The 17437-nt window shown below is 45.4% G+C and overlaps 1 protein-coding gene across 1 annotated transcript in view; it reads left to right on the top strand.

Annotated features, from left to right (window-relative positions):
• Window positions 1-16143, top strand: part of LOC147421253 (S3 self-incompatibility locus-linked pollen protein) — a 94405-nt gene extending 78262 nt beyond the window's left edge. Inside the window, exons 5-14 of the mRNA XM_086505209.1 lie at window positions 11396-11457; window positions 12223-12317; window positions 12394-12473; window positions 12538-12621; window positions 12757-12873; window positions 13966-14051; window positions 14133-14239; window positions 14909-15000; window positions 15074-15150; window positions 15235-16143. Coding sequence (XP_086361335.1) covers window positions 11396-11457; window positions 12223-12317; window positions 12394-12473; window positions 12538-12621; window positions 12757-12873; window positions 13966-14051; window positions 14133-14239; window positions 14909-15000; window positions 15074-15150; window positions 15235-16071 — 1637 coding nt within the window. The 3' untranslated portion in view covers window positions 16072-16143. The remainder of the gene's footprint in view (window positions 1-11395; window positions 11458-12222; window positions 12318-12393; window positions 12474-12537; window positions 12622-12756; window positions 12874-13965; window positions 14052-14132; window positions 14240-14908; window positions 15001-15073; window positions 15151-15234) is intronic.
• Window positions 16144-17437: the final 1294 nt, after the last annotated feature.

Raw genomic sequence — 17437 nt, forward strand, 5'->3', positions numbered from 1 at the left:
CCTATGAAAGCCCTCGGCCTCGGAGAACCTATCACACATCACCGAAGGGGGAAAAAATCTCCTCTGCATGAACTCGCCAATGATTCCCCCCTTCCTCTAACGTCTCCCAGGTCGGATGCCCTGCCCACTCTAAAGCACCCTATTATGTCTGTGTCTGAAGATTTACTCTTCGATGAGCTTCCACCAGGATGGTTACAAGAAGAGTATGCGGAGTTTCCAATCGATCAAACGCCAGCACATGATGTCTCGAAGCTCCAAGAGGCAGCTCATTTTTCAACTTCTGAAGTACCCTCCACAATTACACCTCCTGACCCTGTCAAAAAAGTCAACCTGGGCGACCTTGACAACCCTCAGCACTGCCTCTTAGCAGCTTGGTTATGGGAGCATCTCGCATTACTTGACCAGGTAGTTTCTTTTATTCACTCTTTTAAGGATGTTTTTGCTTAGTCCTACAAGGATTTGGAAGGGATCCCACCAGAATTGGGTCTCCACACAATCCCTTTGGTTGAAGGAGCTAAGCCTATCAGAGGCCGAGCTTATAAGCTCAACCCAAAGTATACAGAGGCTGTCAAGTTAGAGCTCGAAAAAATGCAAGAGGCAGGGATCATTGAACATGTGGAGCACTCTGAGTGGTTATCACCCATGGTGATAGCGCCTAAGAAGCAGTCCAATAAAATTCGGGTGTGTGTAGATTACCGCGCGCTGAATAAGGTGACTATTCCAGATGGTTTTCCCACACCTTTCACTGAGCGTGTGCTCGAAGATGTAGCAGGGCATGTTTTGTATAGTTTCATGGATGGGTTTGGTGGATACAATCAGTTGGGCATCCATCCAGGTGATCAGCTGAAAACGGCTTTTGTGACTCCTTGGGAGCTACACTAGAATGCTTTTTGGGTTGAAAAACGCTCCACCTTCTTTCAATCGAGCGGTATATCTAATCTTTTGTCCTCTGCTTACGGATCATCTTCACATCTTCATGGACGATTTTTCGACCTTCTCAGGTGCTTAATGTTCAACCCCAGTGGAAAATCTAGAGGAACACCTCGCTCAGCTCTTTGCTGTCTTCCTCAGGTGCAGAGAGGCACGGCTAAAACTCAATCCTAACAAATGTCACTTTTTGGTCACTGAAGGCACACTTCTAGGCCATGTGGTGTCTGCCAAAGGTTTAGCACCAGACCCAGAGAAGACCGTGGCAATCTTGAAGTTACCACCTCCTATCAATCTGAAAGGTGTTCAGAGCTTTGTAGGCGACACAGGATATCATCGTAGGTTCATATGAATGTATGCATAGGTGGCTCAACCATTGACCCGACTCACTAGTGCTACAGTACCCTTTAAATGGTCAAAACCTGAGGCTGAAGCATTTGAATACCTCAAAAAGCGCCTCACAGAAGCACCTATTTTAGTGGCTCCAGATTGGTCGCTCTCTTTTCATGTGCATACTGATGCCAGTCAACTGGCTGTGGGGGCTGTGCTGACTCATCCTAGTAAAGAGTACAACGTGGATCGCCCTGTTCACTATGCAAGTCTCCTGCTCACAGCAGAGCGCAACTACAGCACCACAGAAAGGGAAGGTTTGGCTATGGTGTATTCTTTACAAAAGTTTCGTCATTACTTGTTAGGGGTCCACTTCACTATCATCACAGATCATCATGCGCTACGCTATCTTCTGAATAAATCCCAAGTTGCAGGAGGAGTGTGGAGATGGCTACTCATATTCTAGGAGTTCGACTTCGGAGTAGTTCTTAGTCTAGGTAAGCGGCACGTCATGGCCGACCATCTCTCTCGCATACACACAGGTGAGCCCAATACTGGGGTTGATGATGATTTTCTTGATAATCATCTTTTTAAGGTGGACACAACCCAAGAATGGTATGGAGATGTGTTACATCTGCTCTCTACTGGCCTATATCCTGAGAATGCTTCTCCCTTGCAAAAAAGAAGACTCTTGCTGAAGTCTAGACCGTTCTCTTTGATTGGCGGACAGCTCTACAAATTTGGGCCAGATGGTGTGCTGCGCAGATGCGTCTCCCCTCATGAAGTAGACCACATTCTGGAGGATGCACACAGTGGTCCTACAGGTGGCCACTACCCTGGTCACATCACGGCGCAAAAAATCTTACAGACAGGCTTATGGTGGCCCTATATATTTAGAGATGCTATTGCTCATGTCAAGATTTGTGATGTTTGCCAGCGATGTGCGCCCAAGCCTAGCAAGCAATCAAATCGCCCTCTGCAAGTATCTATGGCGTGGTTGCCCTTTGAGAGATGGGGCTTGGACTTTGTTGGTCCAATTACTCCATCTGCTCAACCAGGCAATCGTAAGTATCTCTTGGTAGCAACATATTATGCAACAAAATGGGCCAAAGTAGTGGCTACCATCGATTGTACAGTCGCCACTGTCGCAAAATTTTTGTATGAAAATATTTTTTGCAGGTTTGGGTGTCCTCTGGAAGTCACGAGTGATCGAGGTAGTCATTTTGTCAACGACTTGATCTCCACTCTCCTCACGAATTACAAGATTTTTCATCGCAAATCTTGCTCTTACAATCCTCGAGCAAATGGGCAGGCTGAAAGTACTAACAAAGTGTTAATCACGCTTCTCAAGAAAGCTTGTCATCTGCATCCAACATCTTTGGCTGAGGCTATCCTCAGCACAGTTTGGGCTTATCGCACCTCCTTCAAGGCAACCACTAACTATACTCCATTCCAACTAGCTTTTGGCTTAGAAGCAATTGCACCATATGAGTTCAACTCAGGTTCAGCAAGAGTGGGAAGTGTTCGTGTCACTGCTGGGATTGCTTTAGCAAACTTCTCTCGTCTCTCAATGTTAGAAGAAAGCAGGAGGTTAGCTTCACATGCTCTCCAAGCCGAGCAGATTCGTCGCAAAGCGTGGCATGATCGCCATCTCCGAAGGCCGAAAATAACGCAGGGCTCCCTGGTGCTACTCTATCAAGCTAAGTATCTAAAGAAAGCTAAGAAGCTGGTTCCAGCCTGGCAAGGGCCATTCAGGGTACATGAAATTTTGCCACAAGGAGCAATCCAGTTAGTAACTTTGGACGGTGTTCCATTGCCTTTGGTAAATGGCTCCAGAATCAAGTGCTATTACTCCTCTGAGTAAACGGTCTGCAACTATTCCGCCATCAAGTGCTATTACTCCTCTGAGTAAACGGTCTGCAACTATTCCGCCATCTGTAGGTTCTATATCCCATCTCTCTCCTCCCCACTATCTTTCCATCAGAACGGGTGTTCTGTTACTGTCTCAGTTTTTGCTCTGCTCCCCACTATCTTTCCAACAGAATGGGTGTTCTGTTACTGTCTCAGTTTCTGCTATGTCTGTAGAAGTTTCCGCGTTTCCTCTAAGGTATCTTTTCTCCACTAAGTCTTGGTAATTGGGTATTGTCTTGAACTTCTTCAGTCCAAACACTCCTTCTCTAATTGTTTCTATCCTCAGTGTTATTTGCCATTAAGTACTAAGGTCTTTCCAGTTAAGCTTCTAGTCGGGAGTCTCCAAGTACTAAGGTCTTTCCAGTTAAGGTGCTAGTCGGGAGTCTCCAAGGGTCGTGGTTTTGTTCAATTTGAACAAGTGGAATCTGCTCAGATGGCGATGGAGAAAGTGAACGATATGTAATCAAGGACTTGATCAGGCTCAAAATTCACTAATGTCTATGTGAAGAATATGGCAGAGTTTATGTCAGAAAACCTTTGGTCCCATTAGCAGTGCAGCTCTTATTCTAGCTCCAGGAATGGGCCATTAGAGCTTCTTTACTTTTGTGCTCCAAAACTTGCTACGAGTAAAAATTGCTTGCGAGCCTTAATCTCCTAATAGCCTTCTTTTCTCTAAGCTTCAACAACCAACAGATTTAATCCTCCTAATGTGCAAGCATAAACTTTTCTTCCTTCTCTTCCCGGTGTATCTGCCCACTGCGATTCTCTACCCTCTCTCTACCTCGCCCTTATCCAATCCCACCGTTACCCTCTCACCCCCTCGCCTCTACTCTGTCCCTCTACCCAACCTCTCGCCCCTACCCTTTACCCAACCCCTCGCCCCTACTCTCCCTCTCACCTCTCGGCCCTACCCTAACCACCCCCTCGCCCCTACCCTCTAGCCTCTCCCTCGCCCCTACCCTCTACCCACCCCCTCGCCCATACCCTATACCCTCACCCCTACTCTGCCCACCCCCTCGCCCATACTCTCTCCCTCGCCCCTACCCTCTACCCACCCCCTCGCCCCTACCCTTCCCCTTACACCCCCTTGCCCCTACCCTACCCCAACCCCCTCGCCTTACTTCCCTCGCCCCTACCCTCCCCTTTAACCCTCGCCCCTACCCTACCCCAACCCCCTCGCCTCGCCCCTACCCACCCTCTCCCCTCGCCCCTACCCACTCTCTCTGACCCTCGCCCCTACCCACCGCCTCACACCCCCTCGCCCCTACCCTCCCTCTCTGGCCCTCGTCCCTACCCATCAACCCCTACTTGCCCCTATCTAACATAACCCTCGCCCCTACTCGACGTACTCTACCAAGTTTAATTTTAACTTCGTCCTCCTCCTGCATCTGCCGCCTGACTCTTCTTCCTTGTGTAATCAAGCTTTTTCCAAGTGCAGCTTTTCAAGTCAGCGCTACACCTCAAGCTTTTCCAAGTCAGCGCTACAGCTGGGGATTTGGGAGTAGAGTTCATCTTCACACTGGCCAGAGAGCGTTACAACTCACACTGCACGATGGCTGGTACAAGCAAACAAGCTAGGAGGAAGAAGGCTTTGTCTCGACAGAGGCCAACTGAAGCATCCCCTAGTTCTGCAGAGGAAGAGGATGTGGATACCTCCAGCCATGGCCTCACCGATGTGTCCTCCACTGATCACAGTGATGAGAATTACAAAGCGTCCGACTCAGAGTCTTCTAGCAAAGAGAAAGAGGAAGATGATGAACAAGAAGATGCTGTGAGAAACCAAAAGAAGAGGAAAGCCATCATGCAGGTACTGAGTCATCAAATTCCTCGGCCTCCTCCTTCCAAAACCCAAACCAAGTTCACTTTGAACTTCCATCTGCAGCAGCCTCATCCGTCTCTTCGAGAAGTCTTATCAAAAGACCAGCTACATACGCTAGGTCTGTCAGCATTAGCAGACACCGATCTGCCTTCTGATATTCCCATGGATATGGTGCATGAAGTTCTCAAGTTTTTTCCCAAAGTCAGAGGACACCCACTGACTGCTACACGCATTGGTCACGCTTTGGGGATGACAACCTTTCCTGCAGTAAAACCGGCTACGAGAACCTATTCACAACTTTCGAAAGATGCGACAATTGAGGCATGCAAAGAGCTACTTAGTACGAGTCATGCTGACTATGCAAGGAATAAAAAGCTCTGGGCCATTTTCAAGTACTACTTTTTGGTCAGAGCTACTAAAGTCAGCAAGGGCAAGGGCAAGGGTAGATGTGACGTGTCTATTATATTCTCGCACTGAGAAGGCCTATACTGCCTTATCCACACCATCCCGTGTGGCTTTCATCAAATTCTATTTACCTCTTTACAGTCGCGGGCAAAAAGATTTAGAGCTCAGGTGCAATCTAGCTTTCAATGCTTTGCAGCTCCCATGTTGGCCTGGGTCATTAATATACCTGTAAATCCTATGGATGTGGATGCGGATATGCGGCGTAAAAGCTCTAAGGCAAAAGGGAAAGATATTGAACAGACAATGGATCTCCCTGGGAAGCCAAAGAAAAAGAGGGCAAAGGTAGTGAAGGACATGGTAGAATCTTTAGTATGCCTGCCAGTTTCGGAAAGCTAGCAGCTTCGAGTGAAGCAACCTGTTCGACGTTCCTCGCATACTGCCGCTATTGATTCGATGGTAAGTTCAGGTGGTGCATATCACACTATGCATGTCACAGCTGTGGCTTCTACAATGTGTGTTCCTATCTCTACTGCTGCTATTTTTACCCCTACCACAATGACTAGCTCCCACGTCCCAGTGGAAGTTGCTTCTTCTCCTATGCCTAGTCCTGCTGCAACCACTCCCACCATCTCTACTGCGACAGAGAGGCATGCTCCTTGTCCACCACGAGCAGTGCCACTTGCCACACCAGTCCCACCAGTTGTACCACTTGCCAGCTCTCTTCACCCTGACACTGTTTACAGGACCTTCCACAGGGTCGGACTCTACATCATTTTTTCGGCTATTTGAGGATATATTGCAGGAGTCTAGGCAAGCCATTGCCACCATTGAGCTTGAAGCAGAGCGTTTAGCAACCACACACCAGCGTCACGCAGCTATGGAGGGATCTCTGCGAGTTGCTGAGAGCGCCATCGCCGATAGGGACGCCACTATTTTCGCACTCCAACAGGCCCTCAAGTTAAAGTCTCAAGTGATTAGTGACCTTCAAAATCAAGTACAAGGATTTAGAGAATTGCTCTTACATGAAAATAGGGCAACCCAGCCTACGATGATGGGTATGGGGTATGGGTGGACTGGAGCAGGTACACTAGTGCAGCATGCAGCAACGGGTCCTTCTCAGCAATTTATGGGACTTTACTCCCAGACTCCAGTTCCCGTTTAGTACTACAATCAACAACAACAGTATCCTCCTTAGGGGTTTCAGTCGTCACCATTGCCCCAGATGCAAAATGTGACTTGTTGTGACGGAGTTGCTGGAGCACATCGCCATGGCCATGTTACTCGACGTCCGTAGTACACTCTAGGACAAGTGCTACCATTTGCCCAGCAGCAGGTGGCTCGTCCCTTTCTTGGGGGCACACTTACTGACTGGAGAGCTCACATACAGCATGGCCCCACAATCGATTTGATGGCTCCACCTCCAGAGGCTGATACTTCGGATGCAGCAGTGGCCACCACTCTATCTCTTGGATGACAGATTCAGGAGCTCACCATTGTACATATGAGTAGCTAGTAGTTTTCTTTCACAGTTTCAGTCTTCCTCTCACCGAGACGGTGAGCGGTCTTGTGGCAGGCAACCTGTAGAGCAGGGCTGCAGTGTCTCTTCACAAGACAGGCAGACATTTGGACAGTTAGTTACAATTGGTCTGGTTCACACTGGACGGACCCTCTGGGCGGGGGGTGACACGTGGCAGGGTACCGACGGTGGTCTAGTGGACATCGTGGCCAGGTCACCACCACCACTCAGTTTGGAGATAGACTTAGCTGACTGGACATTTATGAGCCGTTGGTGGCTCTTTATGTTTGTACATATGAGTAGTCGTTTTGGGCCAGTTGCATTATCTTGTATGTAGTCGTCTAGAGTGAGTCTATACACAGCACGTCTTCACCATCCCGACACATCTGAGCCTCGACACCCCCATTGTACCTGTGAGTCCTGGGCTGGAGCTGAGTGTGCTGCCGCGCCAGAGTCTGTATCAGTCTTTGAGATAGTCGAGTCATATGTTCTGGTCTGTTGTGGTGTCTTTGTGAGCTCTGTTGATGTCTATTGTTTCCTTTCTGTTCAGTCTGTTTGAGTGAGATTGTAAGGCACATTGCACTGAGGACCACCCACTATAGAGAGCACGACACATTATCCGCGCTACATAGATATGGGCACTGCAAATGGACTGGCCATCTTGAATGGCCTACATAGGTTTCCTGCTTCGGGAGGTTTCACATGCTTCCCACACAGACATGGAGCCAGCACAGTGGACTATGTCATGGCACAACCAAGCCTCATCTCTAGTATTCAGGACCTCACGGTTGGACCCAAACCTGTTGGTGTGGCAGTGGATCATGCTCTTATATCGCTGACCATTTCTTTCCAGTTTAGTGTAGCACACAGGGTACGGGCAGCACGCGGGAGGCGGACTCTGTATACATAGATGGGATCTACAGACGCCTGTGCACAGAGGAACCAGGGCGACCTCTGGAGGAGCTTACTACTATACTGACACAGACACCACATGATGCAGCAGCAGAGGAATACCCACATACCCAGCCTGAGCAGAGACGCCGTTCAGGGAGCATGCCCCATAACAGTTGGTATGATGAGGAATGTCGGGACACTAGAACTAGACTTCAGAGGGAGGTGCTTTTGGGGAACATCACTCATAGGCAGTCACAAATTGACTTCCGACGCCAAGTGCGGCGGAAGAAGAGGGCATTCCTAGCTCGCCTAGAGCAGGATCTATACCAGTTATTCTTGAGTCAGGACTCACGTGAGGCGTGGAGGCTCTTTCATGAACACTCCTCCCCCCCTGCCATCACTTCTACAGAGGCCCGGGGCCAGTATGCATCATCTTTGTACACAGTTCGTGAGCAGCCCCCCATCCCGACCCCCCCGATCCATGCCCGCACACATGTATTTTTTTCACCGCTGAGATGGTGAGGAAGGCCATTGACAAGATGAAGACTGGGAGAGCATATGATCATGATGGCTTAGTGGCTGAGCATTTCATGCATGCCAAAGATTTACTAGCAGAGCTTCTAGCAGTTATGTTTAACCGTGCCATGTGTGAGGGCTTGCCTGATACGTGGAGCCTATCTACTATTGTACCTATCTTCAAGTCGGGAGACCCTATGGAGCCTGGGAACTATCGCACCATCATGATTGGACACACGCTGGCACGGTTGTACGCATCTATTCTTGAGCAGAAGCTGAGTAGATGGGCAGAGAGGGAGGGGATGCGTGCAGCCGGGCAGGCAGGTTTCAGGAGTGGTTTTTCTACTCTTGACCATATCTTGACACTCAGAGCCATCATTGAGGAGGGTAGATCGCATGGGAGACGGATCTATTGCAGCTTTGTGGATTTCCGTAAAGCATTTGACATTGTCCAGAGCGAGATTGATGCGCAGATTACAGCAGATGGGAGTACCCACAGAGCTCATTTGGGGGGTCATGGCATTATACAAGTCAGTAGTGGGGCATGTACGCACTCCAGAGGGTCTATCCACACCGGTTTACTCCACTGTTGGGGTGAAGCAGGGCTGCCCGCTCTCTCCTACACTATTTGGTATGTATGTAGATGAGGTTTCTGACTACGTTGAGAGAGATGGTGATAGAGGTGCACAGCTGGCGGGGACATGGATTCCACTACTGTTATATGTTGATGATATTGTTTTGATCTCTGACTCTCCGGAGGGGATGCAACGTCACATGGATGCTTTGCATAGGTTTGCCCAAGAAAGTGGTTTGTCCGTCAACCTTGGCAAAACCAAGGTCATGGTATTTAATACCACCCCACAGTGGATCAGGAGGTCAGCGCCCGCTTTCACATACGGACAAGAGAAGGTGGAGTATACAGATGCTTACACTTACCTTGGAGTGATTTTCAGTGGGCCAGCATTTTCACTGAGGAGGGCAACAGAGACTCGATTGACCAGAGCCCATGCAGCATTGGGTAAATTGGAAAGGATGTGTTCACAGGTCCAGTTTCAAGAGCCTCGGACGAAGCTCTGGCTCTCTGACACTTTGGTGGCTTCTGTATTGCTCTATGGAGCTGAGATTTGTGGACCTTCACTGGACCATCACGGGAGGACAAGCCGAAGTGATGGATGGAGGGACATGGAGAAGCCTCTAGTCTCTATGATCTCGCGGCTCATTAGGGCCAAGACTTCAGTACCACGTGCTATTATACGAGCAGAGCTAGCTGCCTCGCCAGTGGTGGTTGAGGTGCTCACAAGATCGGTCTCCTTCATACACCGCATGTGGGAACTCCCCAGAGACAGATATGCACGCCTTGCACTTGAGTCCTCTCGACAGTTAGCCGTGCAGGGAGATACAACATGCTGGTATGGGGAGATGGCGTCATGGTTTCAGGCGCATGGGTTCAGCATAGACAGATTGCTCCTTTCCAGTACGCACTGGATGCGCCCTCTCTGACTCTTACACAGTCCGAGATCACCAGGCTCATTTGCCAAGACTTGAAAGTTGACCCAGCTAGACACCAAGAGGACATGGATACAGCGAGTACAAGAGCTAGGCACGAAAATGGCTTTCTACAGAGAGCATCTCCTCCAGCTTACGGAGGATGGTTTTGTGACGAGGCCCAGATACATGGACACTCACCTGTCTCATGGGGTGCGATGTCCTATTGGCTAGATAGGCACATCTTGACACCAGCTGCGGATCGAGACTGGGAGATACAGCGGAGTACGAGCAGAGGCCAGGACATGCCCCCTGTGTGACATCGAGCCTGAGACACAGTTGCACTACACATGCCACTGCCCTGTCTACTACGAGATACGAGGCCGCTTCCATTGCTTGTTCAGAGAGGGCTTTGGACCATTCTCTAGAGTCATGCGGTACGAGGATCAGAGATGCCTGGGTTTGTTTTTGCTGGAGTTGCGCAGACACAGAGAGAGCCTGATGAGAGGAAAGATTAGCCAGTCTCAGAGACAGATCACAGACTTCTTTAGAGCTGCCACTGGACACCCGGAGGAGTTACTACCACAGCAGAGCTCGTCGCTTTACACCAGAGGCATATTGATCGAACGAGCGACTGAGCTGGGGAGATCCAGATGCCCACGACTGCGGAGGACTACACAACATCGACAGAGGCTGCATCAGAGGATCCAGGTCACTTTGGCTCGACATGCACAACGCTCGGTCAGACTACTGACCATGGAGGAGATTGATGAGTTCCGCCAGCGACCGATGCTGGATCTCCTATGATCTACCTATCCCAGCTAGTTGTTTTAGCTGCTTAGTCCACACCCAGCAGTCTAGGATTCCATAATATTTTATTTTGTCATTTTGTCATCTTGTTACTCTGACTTTGTATCAGATCCACCACATTGTAACTTTCTGGTCTCATAGGTCACTTTGGCCTTTTGAAGACGTTAATATAACATTTCATTTCATTTCATTTCTCTCTCTCTCTCTCTCTCTCTCTCTCTCTCTCTCTCTCTCTCTCTCTCTCTCTCTCTCTCTCTCTCTCTGTCAGCAGGTTCTATTTATATTCAGCCTATTAATTGTTCGTGTGCGCTCCCGTTTGTGACACCTTGGAGTTCAAATGAGTTGTATTCATAAATTTCTGAGTGTGTATTGTGCAAAACAGTTCTACTTCTTTGCTTCATATCATCATTATTTCAATACCAGAAGTGTTGCTGTTTGCTCTTTATTCTGTGTGAAATTTCTGTCAAAGGTTAAAACCTATGGATACAAGTACCCTGCTTACATATTTTTGTGTGGGTTCATAGTCCTTGTTATTAGCTTGTTAATCAGAATGACATTACTTTTTTGTGTGGCTCTGTTGTTTGGCCAATCTTAATTGCATAAATGAATGAGATTAGTTGGAACACTTGAAAAGTAGTTGGGGTGTCTATGGTTTGTGCTAGCTAAAGTATATGATAACTTTTCACAGTTTCTTGTTACTGGATTGCTTATTTCAAGGAGTACAAATCTGACTTTGTATAATGTATGTGTAGTTCTAAAGCCATTGTTATGATGTTTGGCAGTGGAATGGTCAGAGGAAGGAAGTGATGGGTTTGAGCCGGTGTATTTGTATAGTGTTGAAAGGGTAAGGTATTGCTTAAAATCTTTAAAGTGGGTTTATGCGTTTAATTTTTGTCAGATGGTGCATGTGGAAAACTTGATGTGCTAATCTTGGCCTTTTTTCCTTCCTAGCCTTTCCTTCAAACATGAACTTTTTCGTCCTCCATCAATGTGCACTTAGTCGTCTTTAAATTCTTGCGGTATTTTATTTCCATATCTGCATTTTGCTGTTTGTAGTCTGTCAGGAGGCTATCTATGTTCTGTTTCTGTTCCTTCCTTGAGGATTCTATTTAAGGTTTGGAGAGGATTGCATTGTTGTCATGGACAAACTTCGTAATGGACTCTTTAAGAGACGCATTTCATCTCGCCTTTTTTCAAAAGTCTCGACTCCTTGATGATGGTTTCTGATATGGTAGTAGACCATGGACTGTTTGTTTTAAAGTTTCTGTCTATGACTTAGTGATTTGTCAACAGGCAGGTATCGAGTTTTGTAGAAATTATTTGCTTTAACTACTTAAAGTAATCGTTAGTGCTCTTTTTTGAGTTGAAAGAGCTTTATTTGGCTTAGACTATGATATAATCTTTGGCCCTGGAGTTAAGCAGCCCAAAAGTTCTGTGGATGGTAATGGGTTGATCTACAGTTGTAATCTTTGGCCCTGCTTTTCTGGTAATCAGACCTAAAGTTCTGTTTTTGGGGAATGGGTTCTTCATTCTTGCGATGGTCATTTAGGTGCTTAATTGCTCACTGCATGGTATGTCATCTTTGATACATAAAATCGTCTCTTTGCAGGGTTATTTACTACTACCAGATGATGCTAAAGCTCATCACAATGTACGAACCTTGAATATGAGCATGTCCGCTCGTAACTCTTGTTTTGGCAACAGGTAGTAGTTGGAACGTGCAATTTTTGGAAACACTTTTGCAGCAGTAGGTTATCAATAGACTTCTGATTCTGTGTAGGTGGCAACAATTGTTAATCAATAGCCTTGTTGGCTATGATACTATCCTTATGAATAGCTTGCTGGAAGCACGGGGAGAAGGTAATTTAATTTTTGCGAGTCAAGTTCTCAAACACAAGGCTTAATTCAATTCTTTTGTTTCTAGGTTACTTGTACAATTTCCAAACAAAGGAGCTTTATGGTCTGAATCATCCTCGTGAGGCCAAAGGAGCTTCAACCAGCTTCCAAGGTCTTTACGTCTTGTTTCTTTCTTCGTTTGTGCATACACCAGAGATGGCACCGCTGCTATGGTATTGCATGCTCATTTAAAATGCCCTCTGCAGCTTGTGATGATTTAGGGTTGACAATTCTCTTTAATATGCAGGGTATGTCATATCAAAATGTGGTGTTCTTATCATGTCGCTGTTTGTCTTCTTCACCACAACAATGTCAGTCTCTTTCACGTTGCGGGAAACACAGGCCCGCATGCTGAAATTTACAGGTAGATAGTTTCGTACTTCAATGTCACATTCTACTAAAACTAGTTTGGTACCTACTACCTAAGTAGGACACTTTAGAATCCTTTTGACTAGATTTTAAAACTGCTGTGAATGTGTATCTTAAGAGAAGTTTCCAAAGTTTTCTCAAGTTTATTTCCACAAACCTTGTAGTACATCAATGACAGCATTCCTTCAATTCGGTGCCATATCATTTCGACTTTCATGATATTGCTGTAGACCTGCTAAGAAAACAGTGAAAACTGCCCATGAGTTCCTGTAAAAGTATGAAAAAAGTGTTGAAAGAAAAAAGGGAAAGAGAAAAATTCCTAGAATTGTAATTAGTCATAACCATAGCTGATTTCAAGCTCGTTCGAAAAACTATCAAATGATTGTAAACAAAAGAACAAATGGTCGAACATTTCAATAGAACTCAAGGTATGAAGTAGTACATTTACATGTTGGCAATACCTAAGACACCTAATTATTAAAGTCAACATCTTCTCTCAGTGTTTTCTTATTTCTCAATCTGCGCTCATGTAAAAGTACATGTTTATGATAATACCTTAATGGAAACTAATCATACCACCAAAGCTGCATTCACATAAAATATCTAGGTGAAGATCCTCTTCAATTAGAGAGAGGCACTATTTTGGAACAGGCCAAGGATGCTTATTGTATCTATTGCTATGTACATCTCTTTGCCAGAGATAGATTTGTCATGTTTTTCTGTTAGGCTTGTACTCGGTTTTATGAATGATGAGGCTTAAACACGAGTCCTGTTTGTTAACACATTAAAGTTTTGAGATTTTCATACGAATTCATATCTTTGCAAGGTTTCTATTAAGAAAACAATGTTGAGCTTTGGTGAGAATTTTAACTCAAATTCCATAACGACTTTAAAAATCCAAGGGTTTTTTAATTTGCAAAAGATGACATTAACTTTACTAGATAAATGGAGAAAGGTGTTTAGCTAACAAGACATGGGACATCTACTCTCCAAGGACACTTTTTGTGCCAAATCATCAAATCATCGAGTCATTGTTGGTTTATATAGATTTAGATTTGATTCTGAAGTTGTTTTGTTGGATTTTCAGTTCAACTTCAGTACCATGCTCGCCATCGGCTACCAACTTTTCGACTTATTTTTGTACATGTCATTGAATCTCTAGTTTTTGTTCCTGTAAGTTTTGTACTTCTCATTTACCAGTTTGGTCTTATTTGATTCCTAGATTAGATAATCTGAACAATGGCATGCTTGCAGATAATGATTGGGATTCTCTTTTTCTTGTTCGAGTTTTATGAAGATCAGCTCTTGGCTTTCATGGTCCTAACTTTGGTTTGGCTATGCGAGTTATTCACAATGATCAGGTTTTTTCTTTTGACTCTTGGTAACAGTCATACTATTGTGTAAGGTTGATTCTGGATGTTTAGTGTAGTTGGTGTTTTTAAAAATGGAGAACTGTGTAAGGTTGATTCTGGATGTTTAGTGTAGTTGGTGTTTTAAAAATGGAGAACCTCACAATAGAGGAGAGCAATGTGTCATGCGACAAGGTTTGTCAGTTCTTGTTAGCAAAATTGTAAAGCAAAATGTGACCATAATCTGAACGTTATCAATCTTTATATTAGAGATAAAAAGTAAATTGAATATCCAGAATTTAATCCTCCTTTTATCCTGGGTCATTCTCCGGTATCATTTTGGTTGTTGAAGTCCCGTTCTCAGATTAGAGTTGCCAACAACGAGTTCTTGAAACGTTTTGTAGGTACTAATCCTCTCTTTTTAGGCATTTTTTGAGGGCCTGCCTTGTGGCCATTAAACCCTAGCTCCCAAATCTTTCCCATCTGGCCTACAGCTGTTGTCTGGAAGACCCAAAAAACCAAATCTGGACAGGTGGCCCAGTGTGAAAGAGGCCAGGGATGCACCAGGAAACAGCCATTTATATCTTCAAAAGTTACTAGCTACAGGCAGAGCATGGTTTTTCTTACTAATTTTGTTACAAACTTGATGCTCCTCGTTACACTGTTTTTGTTTGGATGCAGTGTACGGACCCCTGTTTCAATGCAGTTCTTTCCGCGATACTTCTTTCTTTATTTCATGGTGTTCCATATCTACTTTTTCTCCTATGAATATGGTATGCCTGAAGAAACCCTGTCAAAGCTACTTGTTTGTTTATGGATGTTGTTTCACATTTACATAAGTTCCAGGTTTCTCCTACCTTGCCTTTTCTACGACGGCTGCATTCATGCAACACCTTGTTCTGTACTTCTGGAATCATTTTGAGGCAAGCATCGTTGATTTGTGTAAAGGCGTTCAAATTCATGGTTGTTTGGTTTGTTGCTATAACTCTTTGTTTCACATAAAACAGGTACCGGCTTTGCAGAGGTTCTTGAGGACAAGAGTGTTGTTCCAACAACCTGGCTTTCAAATAACTTCATCAGCCATCATCACGTCTACCTTACATGTCGCAAGGCTAGCACCAACTGGCCCTACGCGAGGAGCTGAGGAACCGAGTGATGTGAGGGCAGCAAATTTCAATGGGTTTGATGAGAATGCCAGGAACTTGGCATATCAAAGACAATTCAACAGGCTTGGTATTGATGAACCACAAGTGAATATCAGCTCTACGGGCATCCCACAGGGACAAGTGCCCAATGAATTTCCACAGGGGCATGTGTTCTCGCAAGGGCAAGCTAGCGGAAATGCCTTTTCACAGGTTTGGCCACCTGGAACGGTTGACAGCAGGGTGTGGTTAGAACATTGGAATGGAGTTGGCAGGAATCATGCACCAAGTAGCGAGGCTGCGGAGGATGTTTATAGTCATAACACTAATGGAAACTCGGCAAACGGAATTGCTACTGCTGATGACAATGGGCCTCCTCCTAGCTCAGCTGATAATGTTGGGCGTCCGTTGGATACGGAACATGCGGACAGGGAGCAGCAGAGCTTTGAACTCCCTGCTAGAAATACAGCCTTCACCACTGCATGGAACTCTTTTGGTTCTATTTTGCTTTGGATTCTTGGGGGTCCCTCAGAACACCTCTCATCTTACCTGACAAGTTTCCGGGATTTGACTGGGGACAATAATGCCACCGTCACACAAGGGAGGATTACTCCTCAAAGGCCCTCTGAAGGGGAAGGGGAGTTGCATGGACTTCGGCACCGGGCCAGGAATGTAGCTGAAGGCGATGGGCCTATATCTTAACATGTTTAATGTATCATGGCCATTCTTTTATAATATGTCAATCAATGTGTATATATATGGCTTGCGGTCGCAGTCTTTTATAGTGGTCTTGAATCCTACCATTGAGTTGTAGCTCCTGTCTTGCCGCCTGCGGATATTCGAGCGATTGTTATTTTGCCCACGCTTTGACCACAAACCAGTGTAGGCCAGTCGGAAAGGCGTCGCTTGCATGTCCCTAGATGATCATGGATGGGCCAGGGGGAGGAGCTGCTCACTCCTTCTATAGGCAGACATCGCAGCCTGCCAATAGCTTTTCACCATTTCATCTGAAGACTTGTCCGGGCTGACTTGTGTGACACGGGCTTTAGTGTAGAAATTTGATGCTCAGCATTTTACAAACCCTGGCTCACTCCTATAGGCAGACATTGCAGGCCGCCAATAGCTTTTCACCATCTCATCTGCACACTTGTCCGGGCCGACTTGTGTGATGCGGGCTTTAGTGTAGAAATTCGATACTCAGCATTTGTACAAACCCTGGTGGACTATCTTTTTTATTGAGTGCTTTTTGAACCATTATGTTTTATGAGGGCACTTCCATTTTTGTAGCCCAAAATAGAAATGTGTTTAGTCTCATATCTCATTTCAAAAACAATTATTGAAATCAAACCATATACTATTGCTTGCTCAATGTATGTTGATGATACAAGTGGGCATGGCATAATACTAAATGAGTAGAAATGCTAATTTTTAATTTTGTAATGGCTGCTTTGCTACGCTATTGATAGGTTATCAAGGGTACAATGTTTGTATTCGTTTTAATATGGGTACAAAACAGACAATGGAAATGAGTAAAATGCCAAAAAAGCTGCTAGTTCTTTGTTCTAATGGGGTAACCCCAATATCACCACTATAAAGTTGATGAAAAGATTAGAAAAAAAGATAGACATGGTGTACAGGCCTCTTGTAGCATTGACGAAGAGTGGTCAAGCGAACCACTCTCGTACTTCAGCTTCTAAAATACTTGAGAATTTCATTTCAAAATAGAAAGTTCAGAACATTATATTTCAAAACAACTGGCACAAATGGGTCACTTTTGAGCGCTTAGTGTTTCTTGTTCCTTCAAATATGCAAGGTCTCGATACCTTAGATAACACCTTTAGCCTTCTATTTGTAAGCATTAATTGTTGATGCATTTTTAGAGCTATGGTCGAGGTTTGTCAGTATGACACGATGATAAGAGGTACATGTCTTTGAAAATAATTAGGACTTAATTGTTATGGGGCTATGTCATTCATATGGGAAGAAGTTTTTTTTGTTATCAATGTTGTTGATTGTTAGAGTGTGAGACTCGAGGTGTAACTACCATATGACGTCTTTCATTGTAAGA

Source organism: Adiantum capillus-veneris, chromosome 28, assembly GCF_014529385.1.
Source record: "Adiantum capillus-veneris isolate H3 chromosome 28, ASM1452938v2, whole genome shotgun sequence".
NCBI classification, from domain to species: Eukaryota; Viridiplantae; Streptophyta; class Polypodiopsida; order Polypodiales; family Pteridaceae; genus Adiantum; species Adiantum capillus-veneris.